Here is a 20,941-nt window from a genome sequence, read left to right as displayed (position 1 = left end):
ACTCCTCACTGTCAGGTGAAAAGAAGCGGCTGGCGACTCCACGTGTATCGGAGGAGACATGTGGTAGTCTGCAGCGCTCCCCGGATAAGCAGAGGGGGTGGAGCAGCGACCGGGACAGCTTGGAAGAGTGGGATAATTGGCCAGATACAACTGGAGAGAAAAGGGAGGGAAAAAAAGAAAAGAAAAGAAAAAAGAATTGATAAAGGGAAGTACAGGCTAGCCGTGCGCGCACACACACATATACACACACACATACACACACACACACACACAGACACACACACACAACGAGACAGTAAGTGCACAGCATCTTTGGAAAATTGACTCATCTCACAGATAATGGACCATAACAGTGGGTAAGATGAATGTGAGCTCTGGTGAATCTGAAGCAGACCAGACCAAACCTGCTCACAGACACACACTGCATTTATAGTCAACACACCACTCACCATCAGGACATTATTCAGTGCTCCACACATTACTGTCTATCAAATGGAACAACACCTTTGAAGGTCATGTACTGTATTTACTGGATACCACAGGAGAAGAGAAGAGGAGCTGGAATCGGAGGAGTACTCCAGGATCGTAGTCCTTGGAGGGGGGAGCTGAGATGAAGAAACTGCTTCACCCCAGCCAGCAAGCCTGGCAGCCAGTGGGGCTTTGGTAATGACCTCAATTACATGTAATGGCTTTTTACTTCACAACAATAACAGCGAGCTTCATGGAATATTTCATTTCGAGAACTCGAGCAGCTCTTTTTAACCATCTCTTCTACAGCGGGAAAAAAATACCATAAAAGAAAGTTCGGCCATGAGAGAAAGCTCAGATATATATCATAACCGTACGTACATGATGCAGGGATCGCAATTTTGCAGTTTTGAACTTTCTTTGAGGAAAAAAGAAAAAGAAAAAAAAGAAGCTAATCCTCACTCCCTCTTTGGCTTGATTCAATTCATTTTCTAGCTTTTCCTTGCCTCTCAAATTAGAAATTTCATTACACTCCATCAGAAAATCCAATAAACATAGACCTAATCTCTCTCATATGCACAGATTGTGACGCGATCCAAAACATACTGTCTAATCTGGGACATAAATCCTTGTAACTTTACAACCCATTCAGACATATGGAAACAATATTAAGCAACATTTTCTTAGACAACGCCCATCATGAAACTCATTATACCGTCGGCAAGGTGGCGTCATATGATAATTTCCAGAGAGAAAGCAGACATGATGAACAAAGGGCCTTATTTAATCAGCTGAGATAGAGCAGCGTGGCGGGGACACAACTGAGCTACTTGGAAAGCCTTGCGGAGGAGCTTATTAAAGCTTTAGAGAGAGTGGGAATGACAGCGAGCAGGAAAACAAGGAGGAAATAGGGATGGATAGAAACAACAGAGTGAACCAATTTAAAAAAAGGGGTTTGACGAAAAGCAAATCAGGGAGTCGAGCGTTCTCGCGGAGGTAAAGAAAGACAAGAGAGCACTAACCTCTTTGTATGCAAAGATGATCCTGCCGTCATTGTGGAGTGTGGCCTGGAAGGTGAAGCTGCCCAGGTTGTAGTTGTCCTGCAGGTGGACATGGTCCCATTGGACCACAAGAGCGGTTCCTAGAGGAGGCAATATGCAAAACACGATGAAACATATGACCAGGGCCGTAGGCAGCGGACAACAAGCAGTATGGCACCCCCCCCCCTTTTTTTTTTCTCCCCAGTTGTATCCGACCAATTACCCTACTCTTTCCGAACCATCCCGGTCACTACTCCACCCCCTCTGCCAATCCGGGGAGGGCTGCAGACTACCACATGCTTCCTCCGATACATGTGGAATCACCAGCTGCTTCTTTTCACCTGACAGTGAGGATCACGCTATTCACCCCAGTTCCCCCTCCCCCCCGAACAGGCGCCCCGGCCGACCAGAGGAGGCGCTAGTGCAGCGACCAGGACACATACCCACATCCGGCTTCCCACCCGCAGACACGGCCAACTGTGTCTGTAGGGACACCCAACCAAGCCGGAGGTAACACGGGGATTCGAACCGGCGATCCCTGTGTTGGTAGGCAACAGAATAGACCGATACGCCACCCAGACGCCCGGCATTGTTTCCCTAATAGTGGACCTTTCCACTTGAAACACCAAATGTGCCATGCAGGCCAGCCTTTGATTGACCTACCACAAGCTATATGGGTATTTACCATGGCGAATGGGTTCCCAGTTCTCATCCTCTCTCATCTCAGCATGTTATTCTGAATACCTTCTATATGCAGCACAATGTTTCTGAGCTTAAATGTTTTTAATAATAACAATAATCATCACGTTTATATAGCATTTTTCTAGATACCCAAAGCGCTTCACATTGAAGGGGGTAACTCACTTCAACCACCACCAATGTGTAGCACCCACATGGGTGATGCACGGCAGCCACCCTGTGCCAGAACGCTCACCACACATCAGCTTGAGGTGGAGAGGGAGGAATCATTGAGCCAATTACATGGGGGGATGATTTAGGTGGCCAGATGGAGAGAGCCAGTGCCAGTTTGAGAATTTTGCCAGGACACAGGGGGACCCCCTACTTTTGCGATAAGTGCCATGGGATCTTTAATGACCACAGTGAGTCAGGACCTCGGTTTAACATCTCATCCAAAGGACGGCATCTCCTACAGCCCAGCGTCCCCGTCACTGCACTGGGGCATTGGGATTTGATATTTGTTGTTTCTATTAGGACCAGAGGGAAGACTGCCCCCTACTGGCCCATCAACACCACTTCCAGCAGCAACTCAGTTTTCCCGGGAAGTCTCCCATCCAAGTACTAGCCAAGCCCACACCTGCTTAGCTTCTGTCAGTTGGCAGAGCCAGGGTACATGCTGGTATGGCTGCTGGCAATTAATGAGTAATTTCCTTTTTTTTACAACATGGGACTTATTTTCATAGTTTTTGTTATTGTGCATATCGGTTGTAATATCCTCTTACTCACTGGCATCATTGTAGAGATTTTGTACGTGGCAGCACAGCTGGACACAGGTTTACAACAATGTCTTACGGGGCAAAGTGACCTCAGCGGCAGACATGTTTCAACAAGGCCAATTTAACCCAACTGTCAAACTACATATTTGGAAGGGGAAATAAAAGTGCATCTTAAAAGATATTACCCGAAATCTCCAATAACATCAACAATGGTCCATCATAATAGTGGGCTACTTCCCGGTTCAGCTTGCAGGAATGAGCAGCCTATATTTACCACAGCTAATAAACTACCCGGTCAGCATAACTGAGAAGTCCTAGATAACTGGAAACCATGTACACAGTGTAACTGAGTGGGTTGTTTCTGAGGTTTGTTTTTGTTGAAAGGACAGGTTTAAGGCTCATATTCAGTTACCAAATAAGACACAGATGTAAACTGATGTCTAGCGCTGAACACATGTCCAAAATCTCCAAAATGAAGCCAGTGAGTAAAATGACATCATGACTGATATGCAGGACTGTAAAATCTACAAAACTGGGGTGTCTGGGTGGTGTGGCAGTCTATTCCGTTGCCTAACAACACGGGGATCGCCGGTTTGAATCCCCGTGTTACCTCCGGCTTGGTCGGGTGTCCCTACAGACACAATTGGCCATGTCTGTGGGTGGGAAGCTGGATGTGGGTATGTGTCCTGGTCGCTGCACTAGCACCTCCTCTGGTTGGTCAGGGCCCCCGTTGGGGGGGAGGGGGAACTGGGGGAATAGTGTGATCCTCCCACGTGATACATCCCCCTGGCGAAACTCCTCACTGTCAGGTGAAAAGAAGCGGCTGGCGACTCCACGTGTATCGGAGGAGACATGTAGTAGTCTGCAGCCCTCCCCGGATCTGCAGAGGGGGGTGGAGCAGAGACCAGGACAGCTCAGAAAATAGGGTAATTGGCCAAGTACAATTGGGGGAAAAATCCCCAAAAAACTACAAAATTAAGACCCGGGTTGTAGAATATGAAATGGCTTTAGTCGGACCTTTCCCCTGGCTACACGCACAACAACTACATGTGGCCACAGAAACAAACATCAACTCCACAGAAGTACGCCAAAGTCAACCATACGTAAACTGCATGGAAACACATAAAGCCACTTACAGCTCATGTTATGTGGCCTCAGACATGACCACACAGGATCAACGTGAGATGTGGTCCCTGCAGCAGCCGATCATCTGGTACTGTGCCAGATCAGAGCTTGACTCACATGGCATGAAGCTTGGGCCCACATGCAGCTGACCCCCCCATTACTTTTAATGTTATATTGATTTATTGTGGACTTCAGAGACCCTACTGATGTGAAAGCCATCCCCTACCCAAGGTACTGATTTGGCAGCTCACCAGGGCAATAAAGGTTTTGTTAACACAACTAATCAATTTTTCCATCACACAGGCGGAGCTCTTCCCCATCCAAAGTAAAGATGAGATTTAGTTTCTCTGCTGACAGCTCCAAGTGCAGAGCTCACTGGCGTCTACAGGAAACACCATAATAATTCACATCTGGCGTACAGAGGGCTGCTGGCACCAGCTGTGGATGTAACATGGCTCGGATACAGGGACGAATGAAGAGGAATGGCAGTCTCTCATTGCTATTCAATGACATGTTACCTTTGTTATTAGGTTTTATAAACATAAATATAAGTAGATAAATGAATATATACAGTAGATACAACGAGAGAGAGAGAGAAGGGCAGGAAGAGAGAGGAGGGAAATGCAGAATGATAGAGCGAGATAGTGGAAATAGTACATTTCACTGGTCAATAATCACAGCATATCTTTGCCATGACACATATTTTATTATCAATAGCCAAAGAGGAAACCTCGCCAATGCAACGTTAGCAGAAGGGCGCAAAGGAGAGAGGATAAAATGAGATGGATGGAGGAATGAAGGATTGGTATAAAAGGAGAAGATGATGACAGGTTAGGAGAGATGGCGGTCGGAGGAGAGAGGGGGCGGGGCATTAAAACGGCTACTTCCTCGTGCCACTGTGTGTTGAGTCAGTTGCCACCATATGCAAGTCTACAAATAAGTGTTAAAATGTATTCAGGAGAGACGGCTGCCCTTTCTATCTGGGGCTTTCCAGCTAAAAATGAAGAAAGTGTGTGTGCAGAGGAGTGAATAGAGGACACACTGGCCCTGTTTCTGACTCCAATGAACAGCAGGCCTGATGTACAGGCTAGAAATAAAACAAAACTAGTCCACACCAGGAATAGATCATTTTGGTAACAGGAAGTGGACCGGGAATTTATTTTTCGCTGGTTAGATAAACATGAAATGAAACTACAAGTGGTTTGTCTTTATTTGTCTTAAACCGGTAGCTCGATAGAAGACTTTTAGAGTCCTAATCGACTGGGGGAAAGACACGGCATCACGCATTTAATGACTGACCTTTGCACATTACAGTCATAGATAACACTTGAGACAGCAGTCAGAGATGCACAAACTTGACGATGAGTTCAGACTCACCCAGATTCCAGCTGTAAAAATCAAACATGTCTGATATTATCTTGACGGTGCCGACCGGTGAAAGGCTCAATCACTAGGTGAGTGATTTGCCTCTTAAAGTTCCCGTATGCTACAGTAATGATGTGTGCCGAGCATCTCTGATGTACTTCCCTATTTTATATAGACCGGTGCAGACTCTCCATAATCTTGAGAATCAAGGGTGTCCAGGTAGCGTAGTGGTCTATTCTGTTGCCTACCAACACAGGGATCGCCAGTTTGATTCCTCGTGTAACCCCCGGCTTGGTCGGGCGTCCCTACAGACACAATTGGCCGTGTCTGCGGGTGGGAAGCTGGATGTGGGTATGTGTCCTGGTCGCTGCACTAGCGCCCTCTGGTCAGTGGGGGCACCTGTTCGTGGGGGAGGGGAAACTAGGAGGAATAGCGTGATCCTCCCACACGTGCTACATCCCCTTGGCAAAACTCCTCACTGTCAGGTGAAAAGAAGCGGCTGGCGACTCCACATGTATTGGAGGAGGCATGTGGTAATCTGCAGCCCTCCCTGGATCAGCAGAGGGGGTGTCGCAGCAACCAGGACGGCTTGGAAGAGTGGGGTAATAGGTCGGATACATCCATCCATCCATCCATCCATTATCCAAGCCGCTTATCCCAATCGGGGTCATGGGAGGCTGGAGCCTTTCCCAGCAATCATTGGTCGGCGGGCCCTGTACAGGCCGCCAGTCCATCACAGGGCCGACACATTCACACACATTCATACCTAGGGACAATTTAGTACGGCTGATTCACCTGACCTACATGTCTCTGGACTGTGGGAGGAAACCGGAGCACCCGGAGGAAACCCACGCAGACAAGGGGAGAACATGCAAACTCCACACAGAGGATGACCTGGGACGACCCCAAAGGTTAGACTACCCTGGGGCCGGAACCCAGGACCTTTTTGCTGTGAGGCGACCGCACTAACCACTGCGCCACCGTGCCGCCTGGCTGGATACAATTGGGGAGAAAAAGGTGGGGGGAAAAAAAAAATCAAAAAAAAAAAATCTTGAAAATCAGTCATCATGGCCAAACCGGGGTTATATTTGGTTTTTATATCGAATATAGCTGTGCCAAGCCATGTTTGCAGCTTTACAAATCTACGTTTTCCTGGAGACGGCTGTGGCAAAAAAAACCCCAACAACACTCAAGTGACCTTAATGGCTACAATGAGGTCAAAGTTGGGGTCAATTCTCCTTTATCTTGTGTGTTTGTTTTTGAGGTAACATTGAGTTTGACATAACGCAGTAGTATACAGTGCTTTGCTAGCATAGCATGGGCAGGCCTTTGTCTTATGGGTAGGACGGTGTGGACAGAGCGGGCTATGGGCTAACTTGGCATCGATTCCCTGCCAGTTGGAGTAAAACCTGAGGAAGTCCACTGCAGAAAGTCACATGCCACTTTTGCCCTTCATTCTGCAGCACAGGGCTCAGACAGCCGGGGAGATGATGTTATAGCAACTGACAGGTGAGAAAACTACATATGTGCACCAGCCACTAAACATCGCGAAGCACATAATGGAAATTATGAGCGAAATATAACAAAAGAAATCAGTGGTACTTCGTCTCGTCCCTTTGAACGACTCATTGTTTCTGTGAAGAGCACTATGGATTTCTGTCACAAGACGCACGTTAGCTTTCAAAAAGTGACTAAAGCAGCATCAGGTAACTTTTTTTGCTTTTAATGTAGGACGAATAGGATTTTCCTAAAAAATCAATGTATAGGCTCATACAAAAATAATCCCTCTCAATCATCACCTCTGACCCACTACATCATGTGTGGTGGTGTCTGTATCTGCAGAGTCCCTGTCCTCTTCCTGTATTTTCTTACTTTGCTGTGTACAGGACGTTTCTGGGTGCTGACCTTTGGGCAGCGGGACTCTATAAAAAAACACAGCGACCAGACGCCAGATCAAGATTGTAAGCACACATCCGAGAGGAAGCTATGACAAGGGCGGACACAGCACCGAAAAGACGCAAATATAATGAGACGAAACGCCAAAAGGACAAAGCTCGTTCCAAAATGAGAGTGAATCTGGGTTTGGCTTTCACCCAATGGTGAGCACTGAACGAGAGGATGGGATGAAGAGCGACGCGGAGTTGGCCTGTACACTGGGATGTGTTCTGGCAACTGCGGTCAGGGGGCGTTCTTCTGGTGTTGTTGAGCCGGGGAGGAAGAGACAACTTTAAATGTTGTGTTTACAAACTGCCACCGACAAATCCTACTCATTCTAGCTTTAACATATCGTCACTAAATTCAATTTGGTCGCACAGCACGACGGTTACGGGAGAATGACATAATCAACCAGTCCCTCGGTTGCATTTGCAGCACTGTTGTAAAAGATGTTGTCAAAGTCCAAAAAGTTACATGGTGCCGCTTTAACATGACTCCACATTTAAAAAAGTGGTCAACTGAATTTAGCAGGTTTACTCTTCACTACACACCTAACACACAGTAGCATCTCTGCAAGGAGGGTGACGAAGGGGCTTAAATTGAGCTTCAAAAGCGTAAAAACAAATTGAAGAGACAGTAAGAAATACTATGGGTTTCATTCCAATGTGCTATGTTATGAATTCATTACTTCACGTGCAAGAATCAAGCCATCATTTTTTTTCACTTACCTCTTATGATTATTGATGCTCACTACTTTTCTTTAAAGACAATAATGATGTTTAAGAGCTAGCATATTTCTTAAAAACTATCGGTGGACATCTTGCTTTTAAGTGAGAGTCTTCATATGTGAGTTCTGCTAATCAGTGCTGGGGGTTATCTTATTAGCCCATAGCAATTACTGTTAAAACAAGGCTCACACGGTAGGTTAACTGCATGAATTACTGGTTACCATTGTCAAAGTAGATGACGGTGGAGTTCCTGGAGACGCTTGGGTCAAAGTTGGCCATCAGGGGAGCGATGTATTGGGTCGCCGTCAGCATCCGGTGGACCACATCCCCCGTATAGATGAACCCTGAGACAGAGAAAACACACAGCATATTCATTCCTCGATGTGTCCCACAATTCCTCCTTTCTCCTAGCTGCCCCCCTTCTTTCCAATGTTGATTTGTCCTTCCTTCCTTCATCACTACCTTGATTTATCCCTCCTTCCTTTCTAGCTTTATTTATCCTTCCCTTCTACCTTGCAGAGGCGAAACAACCATATATGCAGAGGCATTGGGGCCCACATCAGTTTAGGGCCGGCAGGCACGGACCCCTCTTTATCTCACCACTATCATGTCAAAGATCTCGAGCACTAAGTCTACGGTATACGGCACGTTAGAAAAAGTGTACCTGTAAGTAGAAGTGATTTTAAAAAAAATTAATAATCAACCTACACACTTGTATTTTGTGTTTATAAGGCCTGTGTGCAGACGTGAATAATGTTGTCTATGTGTGGGTGCACCGTAACTGATTATGTTTTCATCTTTGTCAAGACGCGCTGTCACCAATTAAGTTTTCATCTGTTATGGTGCCCCAGCATCAGATTTTGTTAAGTAGGCTAGTCTATCACCGTCTTGGCCTTGCTATTATGACTCGTCCTCTATAGCACGGCGGTCTGTTTTCCTAGCAATCATTTCATATAGGTGTCAGCTGTGCGGTGCATTTCGCTGTTACTGGTCGTTTTAAAGCTGTGTGCTTTCACTTCTTTCATTCGCTGCTGACATGATATCATGTTATGTCTGAGTGTGATGGGCAGGCCGGGGGCCGCTTAGACCACTGGGGCCCGGCGCTGACTCGCTACACCTGTGCTACCCTGATTTATCATTCCTTCCATCCTTCCTTCTGTTATATCATGATCTCCTTCTTTCCTGCCCTTCCTCCCTTTTCATCCTTCCTTCCTACCTTGATTAATACTTCCCTCCTTCATGATTTCTTTCCTTCCTTCCTACCTTGAACTATTCTTCCTTTCTTTGTTCCTTCTTTTCTTAATATCTCGATTTATCCTTCCTTCTTTCTTTGATTTATCCTTTGTTTTTTCTTTTTTTCTTGATTTATCTTCCCTTCCTTCCTACCTTGATTCATCTCTCCTTCTGATTTCCTTCCTTTCTACCTTGATTTATCCTTTCTTCCCTTTCCTTCCTTTCTTTCTTTCTCGCTCCCTATCCACCATCCATCCTTCCTTCCCTTCACTGGTCCTTTCCTTATCCCCCCAATCTTCCTCCCCTTCAATCCATTCTCCTCTGGTGTTCCCTCTTTCTTGCAGTATCAGGTGTCCCCCCCCCATGAAACTAATGTCTAACGCTCCTCATTAACCCAGATCAGCAATCTCTTAACGGCCCATCTCTGGCCCGGTGCCGCAGGATGCTCCACCGTCTCAGCTGCTCCTGCTGGTTAATTGTCTTATTAAGGTCCATAGAAAAAAACAACAGAGCAAATCTGAGGGGCCTGAAATGAGGATGTGCTGAGTAAGTCACTCCTTGTATATTTTCTTAGGGTCAGCTGTGTCGTAAACCCGTATCCTTCTTTTGACGGCTTTCCTTGTTAAACTGTCCCTATACACCTCTGTGTGTGTCCTCTATCAGTGTGTGCGTTCACGTCATATTATCAATCACGGTATGTCAACAGCGAGAGCACAACAACAAAAGCACATTATGTTAGCGTGGCTCTTCGATGGAGCACAGATCTATCTGCTGAGGGAGGCGAGTGAGAACCTCTGCTATCCATCACCAGGGCAACGCTCCTGCATGGCAAATTTATCATGATAAAAAGAGGCAAACTATATCTTAATGCACTCGCTGACAACAAAGTATGGCAAAGTTGTGTATTGTCGAAATGATTTTTTTTTTTGAATTTCCCCCCTTTTTCTCCCTAATTGTATCCGGCCAATTACCCCACTCTTCTGAGCCGTCCCGGTCACTGCTCCACTTCCTCTGCCAATCCGGGGGAGGGCTGCAGACTACCACATGCCTCCTCCGATACATGTGGAGTCGCCAGCAGCTTCTTTTCACCTGACAGTGAGGAGTTTCGCCAGGGGGATGTAGCGCATGGGAGGATCACACAATTCCCCCTAGTTCCCCCTCCCCCCCGAACAGGCGCCCCAACCGACCAGAGGAGGCGCTAGTGCAGCAACCAGGACACATACCCACATTCAGCTTCCCACCCACAGACACGGCCAATTGTGTCTGTAGGGACCCTCAACCAAGCCGGAGGTAACACGGGGATTCGAACCGGCGATCCCGCTGTTGGTATGCAACAGAATAGACCGCCACACCACCCGGATGCCCCATGTAGAAATGAATTTATAGTAAAATCTTGTTTTCCACCCTGGCCTTTTGTGCAGTGCAATTTCACCAATGTCCTATGCAAATCACCTGTCAATCATTTTTTATGATAAATGTAATTTTATTGGTCACTGGGCAAAGTGGAGGTCTTCTTTTTTTTTAACATTTCTATACAGGTAATTCTTGTAACATTAACTGCATTAAAAAAAGTGGAAATATCCACCGCATTGGCAGAACTTTTCTTTGAGAAAAACAATTTAATTCTCGATATGAGGAAAAAACGAGTTGTTCAGATCTGCAGTGCTGAGTAAAGACCTCGGTCTTTGTCTGAAGGGCTGTTTTGCACAAGCAAAGGTTCAAGAAAGAAAAATGACCATCTGAGGAAAATGAGTCAAGCATTTCACTGGAAAACACACACAAGAAAACAAAAAACCCATTTTTTTTGGAGAAAAGTCACATAACACCAAGCCAATAAACTCCTACTTCACGTCACTGTGCAGTAAAAATGACTTTGAAAGTGCATCTATCACGTTCGAGGCTAGACGAGGGGTTTGCCATGTAATCCATCCTGCCCTTAATGACCTCGCTGCTCAGAATTGCTTCCACACAGAGCCAGCAGAGAGGAGGAGGACGAGGAGGAGGAAGGTATGGAGGGCACTTTTCCAAGGAGGAGACTCGAATTCATCTGTTTGGGTCAAGACTGAGAGGTTCTCTGTCTGGGACACAAGCAAACAAGCAGCAGTCGATTTGTAAGAGAATTTCCAAAAGGAGGTGGATGGGGGGGGGGGGTCTAATGGGTATAACAAGGCCCTATAATTAGGAAAACGCAGACTGAATCGCAGAACTGAAGCCATTAAAATGGATTTCAGATGTAAGCACTGAAGTGTGCAGAATTTGGAGATGTTTTTGGGGAGAATATTATGAAACTTGTGAATATATTTGGAATTTAAAGTAATTTGTCATTTCCCTTCCTGGAAGAAATGTCACATTTCTGTGTCTTTGTGCACATGAGTGTGCACATCATGGAGTGCACAGATCAGCGAATGCAAGTTGGTATTTGTCGACACGACCAGCATAACAGAGGACAACGTCAAACAAACTAACACGGCCGTTGTGCTTTTGTTGCTCTTATTCTGCTTGACTACACAAACTTACTTGCAGTGAAAATGGGTTCAAGAACCTTCCTTGGTTAAGATATATGTCACATAGCTTAAAAAAAGACATAAAGATTTTTTTTTCCTTTTTTACAACCTAGGTCAGGGCAGCACGGTGGCACAGTGGTTAGCACTGTCGCCTCACAGCAAGAAGGTCCTGGGTTCAAGCCCCAGGGTACTCCAACCCTGGGGGTCATACCGGGTCATCCTCTGTGTGGAGTTTGCATGCTGTCTGCATGGGTTTCCACTGGTTTCCTCCCACAGTCCAAAGACATGTAGGTCAGGTGAATCGGCCGTACTAAATTGTCCCTAGGTATGAATGTGTCGGCCCTGTGATGGCCTGGCAGCCTGTCCAGGGTGTCTCCCCACCTGCCACCCAATGACTGCTCGGATAGGCTCCAGCATCCCCACGACCCTGAGTAGGATAAGTGGTTTGGATAATGGATAAATGGACAGCCTAGGTCTTATTTTTATTGTTTTTTCAATCATGCGTATCGGTGATATCATTTTACTCATCAACTCCAATGTGCGGATTTTGGCATGGGACCACCATTGGACACAGGTTTACAACAGTGTCGTAAATGGCAAATTATATAGATCCTGAGCATAGCATTAGTTGAGGCAGGCCACGAAGTCGGGCTCAGCCCTCAATCCCAGCTACATCAACTGATGGCAGCTGATCTCAAAGCCAGCCCACATCAGCTGATGGCTCAGCTGATCCCCTCCTACGCATCCAATTGGAGGAGCCTGCCTACTCTTCCCGCTTCTTCCGGAAGCCGCTTTGCAACCCACCTCCACCCCAGCTCCTCCTTTTCATATATCTGACTTAATCAATGTCATTACTATGGCACGGTTCAGCGCAGTGGCCCAGTGGTTAGCGCTGTCGTCTCACAGCAAGAAGGTCCTGGGTTCGAACCCTGGGGTTGTCCAACCTTGGGGGTCATCCCAGGTCATCCTCTGTGTGGAGTTTGCATGTTCTCCCCTTGTCTGCGGTGGGTTTTCTCCGGGTGCTCCGGTTTCCCCCATCATCAAAAAGACATGCGTGTTAGGGTTAATACTCTTGTCTGTGCCCCTGACCGAGGCATGGCAAGAGGAACCGGAGTTGGTCCCCGGGCGCTGCACAGCAGCTTCCCACTGCTCCTAGATACACCGCTAGGATGGGTTAAATGCAGAAAAAGAATTGCCCCATGGGGATTAATACAAGTAGTAAAAAAAAAATACTGCTATCATTGATGTCTGCTCTGTTCTGTACCCCATGGGAGGGGGGGGGGTTTAGCTGCTGCTCCCCTGCCTTGGGTTTTCCATGTATGCACATGGAAGGGCAGGGAGGTCCCAGAGCGGAGCCATACTGCCAAATATAACGACTGCAGATGGCATTAAAAGCTTTCTTTGACTTAAGTGCTCACGACTGAAGCATAATTTTGTTCTGTTGCGAGGACAGGTTTAAGTCTTGTGTTTCGTGGACCTGTAAGATGCCTTTCCAAAGCTGCCGCTTCACTCCAATACTCTGGCCCACATGCAGGAGTGGTATCCCCTCTATACAAAGATGTACGCACTTATGGTGCCTTCAGCCGGGCACTCTTGAGTAAACAAACACGGCACAGTGGATGAAAGCATCCACGTAGAAGTTCCAAATATGTACGTATGAGTCCTCTACATGAGCTGCTTGATGGATGTTTCTATCCAAAGTGCCTTACGGCACAATAACTGGCGCAGGGATCCCAAAGCCTTACCCTGACCAGCGTGTCCCCATGCTCCGGTGAAGCTGTGTCCAAACACACACCCTTTAATGCCGTTTCCAGTATTTTACCATGAATTTTTTAAAGAGTTCCCTTGCAAAAAGTGAGTTATGTGGAGCAAAATATAGAGAAGCTTCGTATCAATTTTTACAAATACATAGTATAGACATTCGGATAGCTGAAAGTTTATAATCAATTCTCACAGAGACAGGAAACTCGATCCCCCAAGATCGCAGTACGGGTGAAAATCAACTGAATAACAGAACCACAAAAGTCAAATGTTTTGTCAAAGCAAAGGGCTGTGAAGTGGATAAAGGAAGAAAATATGGGAGGAAAGAGGGCAAATGGGAGAGAAAGAGCTAGCAGGCCAGAGGAAATATCTATGTACTAAACATAGTGTGGGTGCAGGGATAGACCCTGGAGCACCGGTGGTGATTAGAGCAGAGATGGCGGGCGGGCGGGTGTGTGTGTGTGTGTGTGTGTGCTTGCATGTCTCTGTGTGCGTGCAGTGCATCCCTAGTGCCGCGTTGGCCTCTGCCTTATCCTTTATCTGTCTGTGGCCTCAACACATTCACCACAATCACCACATTCCATCTGCGCTCGTCTTTCCCCGACAGTAGCTCAAGTACGACTTTATCTCTTTCGCTCTTTCTCTCACCTTGTTTCGCCGGCCTCACTCCTTTCCCTTTTTAAGCTCCATACGGTGCCAAGAAAGGCCCGCACAAACAGACCCATATAGAAACACACTCACTCACTCACACACACACACACGACCTGCGCTGAAAGAAAAAGGGCCAAGGCCCAGAGGCTTTGTCGTCATGAATTCCCTTTCCGGGAGTGGGGGGTGGGGGGGTTGATAAATCATTCTTTCCTTGGTAGGTAAGGTGTGTTTATGTATGAAAAATACTAGCAGGAATTAGCAGTAACTCGGGGCTGAAGCTGCACTTCGCAGGACATTCTGTTTAGACACAGTCATCGCTCCCTTAATTCACCGGACGTCTCACAGTTCAGACCAGCTGCTCTGCGGCGGCGGCCGCGACGGCCAAGATGGAGGTCACAGGCCTGTTCACACGTCTCTGTTTTTGCTCTCTCTCTCTCTCTCTCTCTCTCTCTCTCTCTCTCTCTATTACTTGTTCTCGAGCTCACTCGCTTGCTCACACGCTGACTCACTCACTCGCTCTCGTTCTCATTGGCTCATACCACTGCTCCGTCGCGCCTCCACAAACACATCGCTGCGCTGTACGCATGTTATGTGTGGGCCCTGGCTGCTCCGCTGCATTTGCTGCACTTGATTTAATTTGATGTTGCCAATCGTCTCTTTTTGCTCTTGGGAGCCCAGTTCAATTGTACCACATTACCACACTTTTGATTTGAAATTACATCTGTGATGCTGACTTTAAGAGGGCTATTGTATTTGAAATAATCGGACATTCTTCAGCATCAACGGGGATCTCATAATGCTTAAACCAGATTATCTCTAAACCCAGGGATTTCCTATGGCATCTGTTTACAGAGATTATTAATCACATTGTAATTGATGAAGGTGACTAGCACCACCAACAGGCTTGTGTGCGTGCATGTGTGTGTGTGTGTGTGTGTGTAGCAGGTGTGTGTCAATCTCAATTTAAATGGGATCGACATTGGACCAGTAGGGGTGTTCAACAGCTGGCCAGAGTAAGGGCCAAACACAGCTGGTTTTCCAACACAGCACTGCCAGCTGGGGCTGGACATAATCCATATCACATATCACCACTGACCCCACCCCACCCCAGTCTCCATCATTCCAGCCCCACACAGACCCACTAGATTGCCTATCTTGTTAAAGAGATGTTACTTGGGTCAGACCAAAGAATGGTTGCGGACCTCTTATACGCATGGCTGCTGAATCCATCTTATCACCTGTCGCCTTCATCGGTGGGTTTAAGGTACGGGAGCTAAGTCATGTGTAGGGATGCAACGACATCACTTTTTCACTGCCAATACCGATTTTGGGCGGCACGGTGGCCCAGCGGTTAGCACTGTCGCCTCACAGCAAGGGTCTGGGTTCGAACCCCGGGGTTGTCCAACCTTGGAGGTCATCCCAGGTCGTCCTCTGTGTGGAGCTTGCATGTTGTCCCCATGTCTGCGGTGGGTTTCCTCCGGGTGCTCCGGTTTCCCCCACCATCAAAAAGACATGCATGTTAGGGTTAATACTCCTGTCTGTGCTCCTGACCGAGGCACGGCAAGATGAACTGGAGTTGGTCCCCAGGTGCAGCACAGCGGCTTCCCACCGCTCCTAGCTACACAGCTGGGATGGGTTAAAAGCAGAGCATGAATTTCCCCACGGGGATTAATAAAGTAAATAAAAAGAATTTAAAAATCAAAAAGATTCCGAGTACAAATCTTTAAGTACTGGCTGATTACGAATACCAATCTGATCCATTGCTTTGCTTGCACTTTTAATTTGAGGGTCAAGGGGTACAATAGAGATAAAATCAATTTTTATCCCACCATTAAAGAAATACAGGCTTTCATGTGCCAAAAATGCAGTATTACAAGCCATTTTGCCTTTATTAATGACATGTTGGTCATGGCTTTTAGTATCGGACTTTTGTCTTGGGGACAATTTCAGATATCCGATAGCAGTATTGGGGCAGCATGGCTCAGGAGGTAGAGTGGGCCATCTAGTAATCAGAAGGCTCCTAGTTCGATACCCGGCTCCTCCAGGGAGCGTGTCGAAGTGTCCTTGAGCAAGACACTGAACCCCTAACTGCTCCTGATGAACAGGTCGGTGCCTTGCACGGCAGCCTCCGTCATCAGTGTATGAATGTGTGTGTGAATGGGTGAACGTGAGGCATACGCCGTAAAGCTCTGTGAGTGGTCGATGGACGAGACAAGCGCTATATAAATGCAGTCCATTTATTTATTTAGCAGTATTGCTGCATCCCTACTTGTGTCTGGGTGCCTCTCAGCTTCACCTGCACCCCGGCTGCTCTTCTGCCCAGTGAAACCCCAGGTAAGACACTATCTTTACCCTGCAGATTGCGAGGGAAGTGAAAATATTTCTTGAAGTGAAAATATTCGCTGACAGTGGTGAATGGGGGAAATGCGACAGAACGCGGCGTAGACAGCAGGGAGCCGCCCCGACGAGTCGGTTCTGCAGCAGAGGGGATATGATGTGGGCGTTTTCGGAGACAAAGCTCCAGAGGCCTGGCAGCCACAGATAGCTGTCACCCCTTCCACAGTGTACCCTCTCTTCCTTGGCCTCGTCCCTCCATCTCTCTCTGAAGGAATGCAAATTCACCTTATCTCTGCTGTGCTAGCTGGAAGCGGCCGTGGAGCCAATTCATCCCTCATCTTCAATATCCAGCCTGTTCCAGGCTTACACCGACAGAACCAGCAAAGCACGGCTGCTAACTCTCACAACCCATGTACCACGCAAGAAAAAATATTAGAGGTTGTAATGATAATGATGATGGGAGACATGAAGGTTTTATTCCTTCATTATTAAACTGGCGGCCAAATGTGAGCCGACATTGCTGGGATGCTTGGGAAGGAGTTGGGATTTGGCCTTTGACGTGATAATAGCTGGTTAGGGACTTGTGGTTTTGCTCTCAAGGCTCAAGTGGAAAAATGCCTTGCACACATTGGCACACACTTCTGTTGCTTTCGGTGTCACACGTCGAACCGAAACAAAACGTATGGACGAGACACATGCAGAGACATGCACGCAAACAGCCACACACATGCACACGCACACACAAGCACACACACAAAGAGAATTAGGAGGGGAGAAGATGGAGCAGCGGTGGAAAAAGTACTCTGACCTTTTACACAAAATTATTCGAGCAAATACCTAATAAAGTAATAAATACAGTTTAATGCACCCCTCTTTCCGCAGATTGGTGCTAATGGATGCCCTCATTAAAATGTATTAAAATGGTGTAGCTGGTATCAGTAATTTACAAGGAATCATTCAGGCGCAATCCTAAATCAGCACTCCTTTTAGACATTTGATAAATCCAGTCCATGATTTTTCTCTTCACGCCATGTGACACGGATTAAATAAGATGAACCAATTTTCCCCCTTTGACCACTAAAGAGTCTAAAAATCAGAGTGAGATGTTCCTCCAAGTTGACTTAAACAGTGAATTGCCATTGGGCAACAGAAAATATTGCAAAAAAACCTTAAAAATAATTATTAAATTGAAGATTTGATCTTGCATTTAGATCATTTTAATGAGCTGACTGGTTTCTCTTGCTTCTTATTTGTTGAGCACTTTCCCTACCATTTAGTGTTTCTTTTAACAAAGTGTTATATATATATATATATATATATGTATATTCTTATTATTTTTAATAAGAATCATGTCCAGGGTGTCTCCCCGCTTGCCGCCCAATGACTGCTGGGATAGGCTCCAGCATCCCCGTGACCCTGTGAGCAGGATAAGCGGTTTGGATAATGGATGGATGGATGTTTTACTTTCAGACGAATACAGTCATTTTTTTTTAGCTATGTCACACTGCACTTTTGGGAGTACACTAAAAAAATATCCAGATTTGGGAGGGAGACTGAGAGAAGACAAGTTATCTTCTTCCACCAACCTGTAAGTAGCCAATAGCATATCAACAGTCACACTGAAAAAAAATGTAATAAAAATTCTAAAAAAAAAAAAAATCCTTGAAAAATGTACTTGAGTACAGTGGCTTGGACTTCGTAGATTTTCACCACTGAGAGAGAAAGAAAGAGAAATGGAGAGAGAGATGTACCACTCTCTCGATGTCTGATCATTTCTCTAGCATCCCTCCTTCTATTGGCTGTCTCTATAAGGAGCATACCGGTGCACTTGGCAGGCAGACAATTGTCTCCAGTCCAAACCATTGCAGGTCTGGTTTCTCTTACAGTAAAGTCTGGTGTTCAACTGGTATTGCTGAGTGTTGTGAGTATCCAGTGGAGGTGAGAGCTGGTCTCATACCGGCCTGATTACTTAGCCAGTACTGCTGAATGCTGTTAGTGGTTTTGTATTGTGGTCGTTGCCAGACGAGGCTTTTCAAACCACCTCCGTTAGTCTGTTTTTTTTTCTTTTCTCTCTCTCTCTTCTTTTTTTTTTTGGCCCAGTCTTAAACCTCTCTGCAGATGAGGCTAGAAAAATAACATGCTGTATGAGCTTCTTGTACCCCGCAGGAGCAAGATGCCTATCCAATAATATGTGAAGAGACATGCAAAAAAAAAAAAAGGACACTGCAGATAAAAGATGTGCGCGCACACGCACGCACACACACACACTTCATTGTCCTCGTTCATTGTTGCATAAATGCCCCTGTCCATAACCTGTCTAGGAACTAGTCAGTTATCTCACAGGTGTCCATTGAACTTGCAATATAGCCCATGCTGCAAGGCACTGGAGAGTGCAGCTTCACTAAGAATGACTGGGGGTCTATTGGGCTAAAATGCTTAATTTGTTAATTTCAAAAAACTAAAATATTCCAACATAAATGTATATTAGTAGTCATTATGACCCTTATTAACTGATATCCAATACTACTGCTGTTTTTTTATTTTGTCAGCCTGACAATCAGCTACCTCGTGTGGCCATGATTTCCGGTGCAGCAGCGCTAGCATCACAGCTGACCGACGCTAATTGGTTGCGATGCTTATGAATAATATACAGCCAATCGAAAATGGTACATAATGCCTGATTAGTAAAACCACTGAAAATTAAGGAGGATTGCTACCATTGAATTGTGCGGTAGTTTGATGTCCAATGTGTGTTTTGGGCGGTTTGGTCTGGTTAAGTCATTCTGCACTCCTCATGCTAAACAGCGCCAGTAGTGGCTGGACGAGAGCTACCTTGCATCTCTTCAGAAGTGCTTTGCCCTGTTATGTCTTTCATTTACTTTTTTTCCCCCACAAACCTCATTACATACTCTCCTAAACCCAAAGTCAACAGAGAAAGAAACGTCTGTATACAATCCAATATGCCGAGCGTAAGTCCAATAATAACATGCTAACGGCTGCTACTGAGAGTCCAAGAAGATGAGGTTCACTTACCGCCAGTCGCCACGGTGATTTCACGCAGGAAGTGTCCGTAGAAGGGGAAGTCGAAGGATAGATTAACTCTCTGTAAGGGCAGGGGGGAAAAAAACAACAACAGAAAGAGACGGGTGACCTCGGTGAGAGAGACAAGAGGTGAGACGTCTGAGGGAAAGAGACTTTGTTTTTTCGGTTTGAAAACAAACAAGTGGGATTTTGGACGAGGGAAGAATGTGAGGGGTAAACAGACAGGCAGCAGCCTGTGTTCAGCCTGATTTAGAACAAGTCATACATCTCTCAGAGGAAATAGAAATCAAACAAAAAGACTGTCAAAACTATTGAATAAACAGATTTATGACTGTCAACACACGTCAGCGCTGGCAGTGTGAAAAAGAAAAACCGATCTCTCCACGATGACAAATGCTTCCTTTTCGGGGAGATATTCATCTGTCTTCATTAAACTATAAAAGGTGGGATTGGTTTTGATCAACGGCTGCTGCGTGACTTCATAGGGACAAACAGTTTTGGAAGACGGCTCAATATTAACGACAATTAGTGCAAAGCAAAGCAAAAAGAAAGCCCAGAAGAAGTGTATGCCTTCCACCCTACTCTGACTCTGAATGTCTTAATTTTCATTATAAAATACAATGTACATAAGTATACCCTTGAACGGTATGTTTTCCTGATGCCTCAGCATCCTCCTCAAACTGTTAAATGGAGTTATAGTGGAGTCATTTACCAAGGGGAGGAATGGGGAGTTGGAAATGGGAGCCAAATCGACAGAGATGACACATGGGGCTTGAAGAAATAGAGTTGGTTAAGAAAACAAAACCTTACTCTGCAGTGCAGAAATTGTTGACTTTAACAACTGACTAACAAGAAACGTAGGCAATACTCCCATTTACTGTAAACAAGCTGTTCATCTGTTTTACCTCAAAAACATTGCCTGCTTATGAATTATATTGCCTTTGGGAACATACCCAACCAGGGACCTTCGCCGGGGGATGGAGTAAACTTAAGATCATAGTAAACATACAACCACATGATGCTAGATTAGACTAAGGGGAATAATCCTGTGGCAGACCGCATTCAATTACCAGGCCCAAATAGTCAATCTACAGATTCATTTCTCCGCTGTGTTGTGACAGAGTTGACCTCTGCGGTCCGTCTTGTTTTACGATCCTATCGGCTGATTATGTTTTCAGCAGCCAGACCAACGCGTTGGCATTCAGTACAGCCAGATGGGTACATACTCTGCCCTTCTTCCATTTCTCACAATTTTACAAAATTTCCCAAGACCTGACTGCCATACCAACAATAACCTT

General features: G+C 46.0%; 1 protein-coding gene across 1 annotated transcript in view; it reads right to left on the bottom strand.

Moving 5' to 3' along the window:
- Positions 1-20,941, bottom strand: part of plxdc2b (plexin domain containing 2b) — a 112,232-nt gene that overhangs the window by 35,888 nt on the left and 55,403 nt on the right. Inside the window, exons 4-6 of the mRNA XM_056299367.1 lie at positions 19,635-19,704; positions 8,337-8,459; positions 1,491-1,609 (exon numbers count right to left, since the gene is read on the bottom strand). Coding sequence (XP_056155342.1) covers positions 1,491-1,609; positions 8,337-8,459; positions 19,635-19,704 — 312 coding nt within the window. The remainder of the gene's footprint in view (positions 1-1,490; positions 1,610-8,336; positions 8,460-19,634; positions 19,705-20,941) is intronic.

The sequence above is a fragment of the Lampris incognitus genome, chromosome 19, assembly GCF_029633865.1.
Source record: "Lampris incognitus isolate fLamInc1 chromosome 19, fLamInc1.hap2, whole genome shotgun sequence".
NCBI classification, from domain to species: Eukaryota; Metazoa; Chordata; class Actinopteri; order Lampriformes; family Lampridae; genus Lampris; species Lampris incognitus.
The sequence above is the reverse complement of the archived record's forward strand: the minus strand, read 5'-3'. Positions and strand labels throughout refer to the sequence as shown.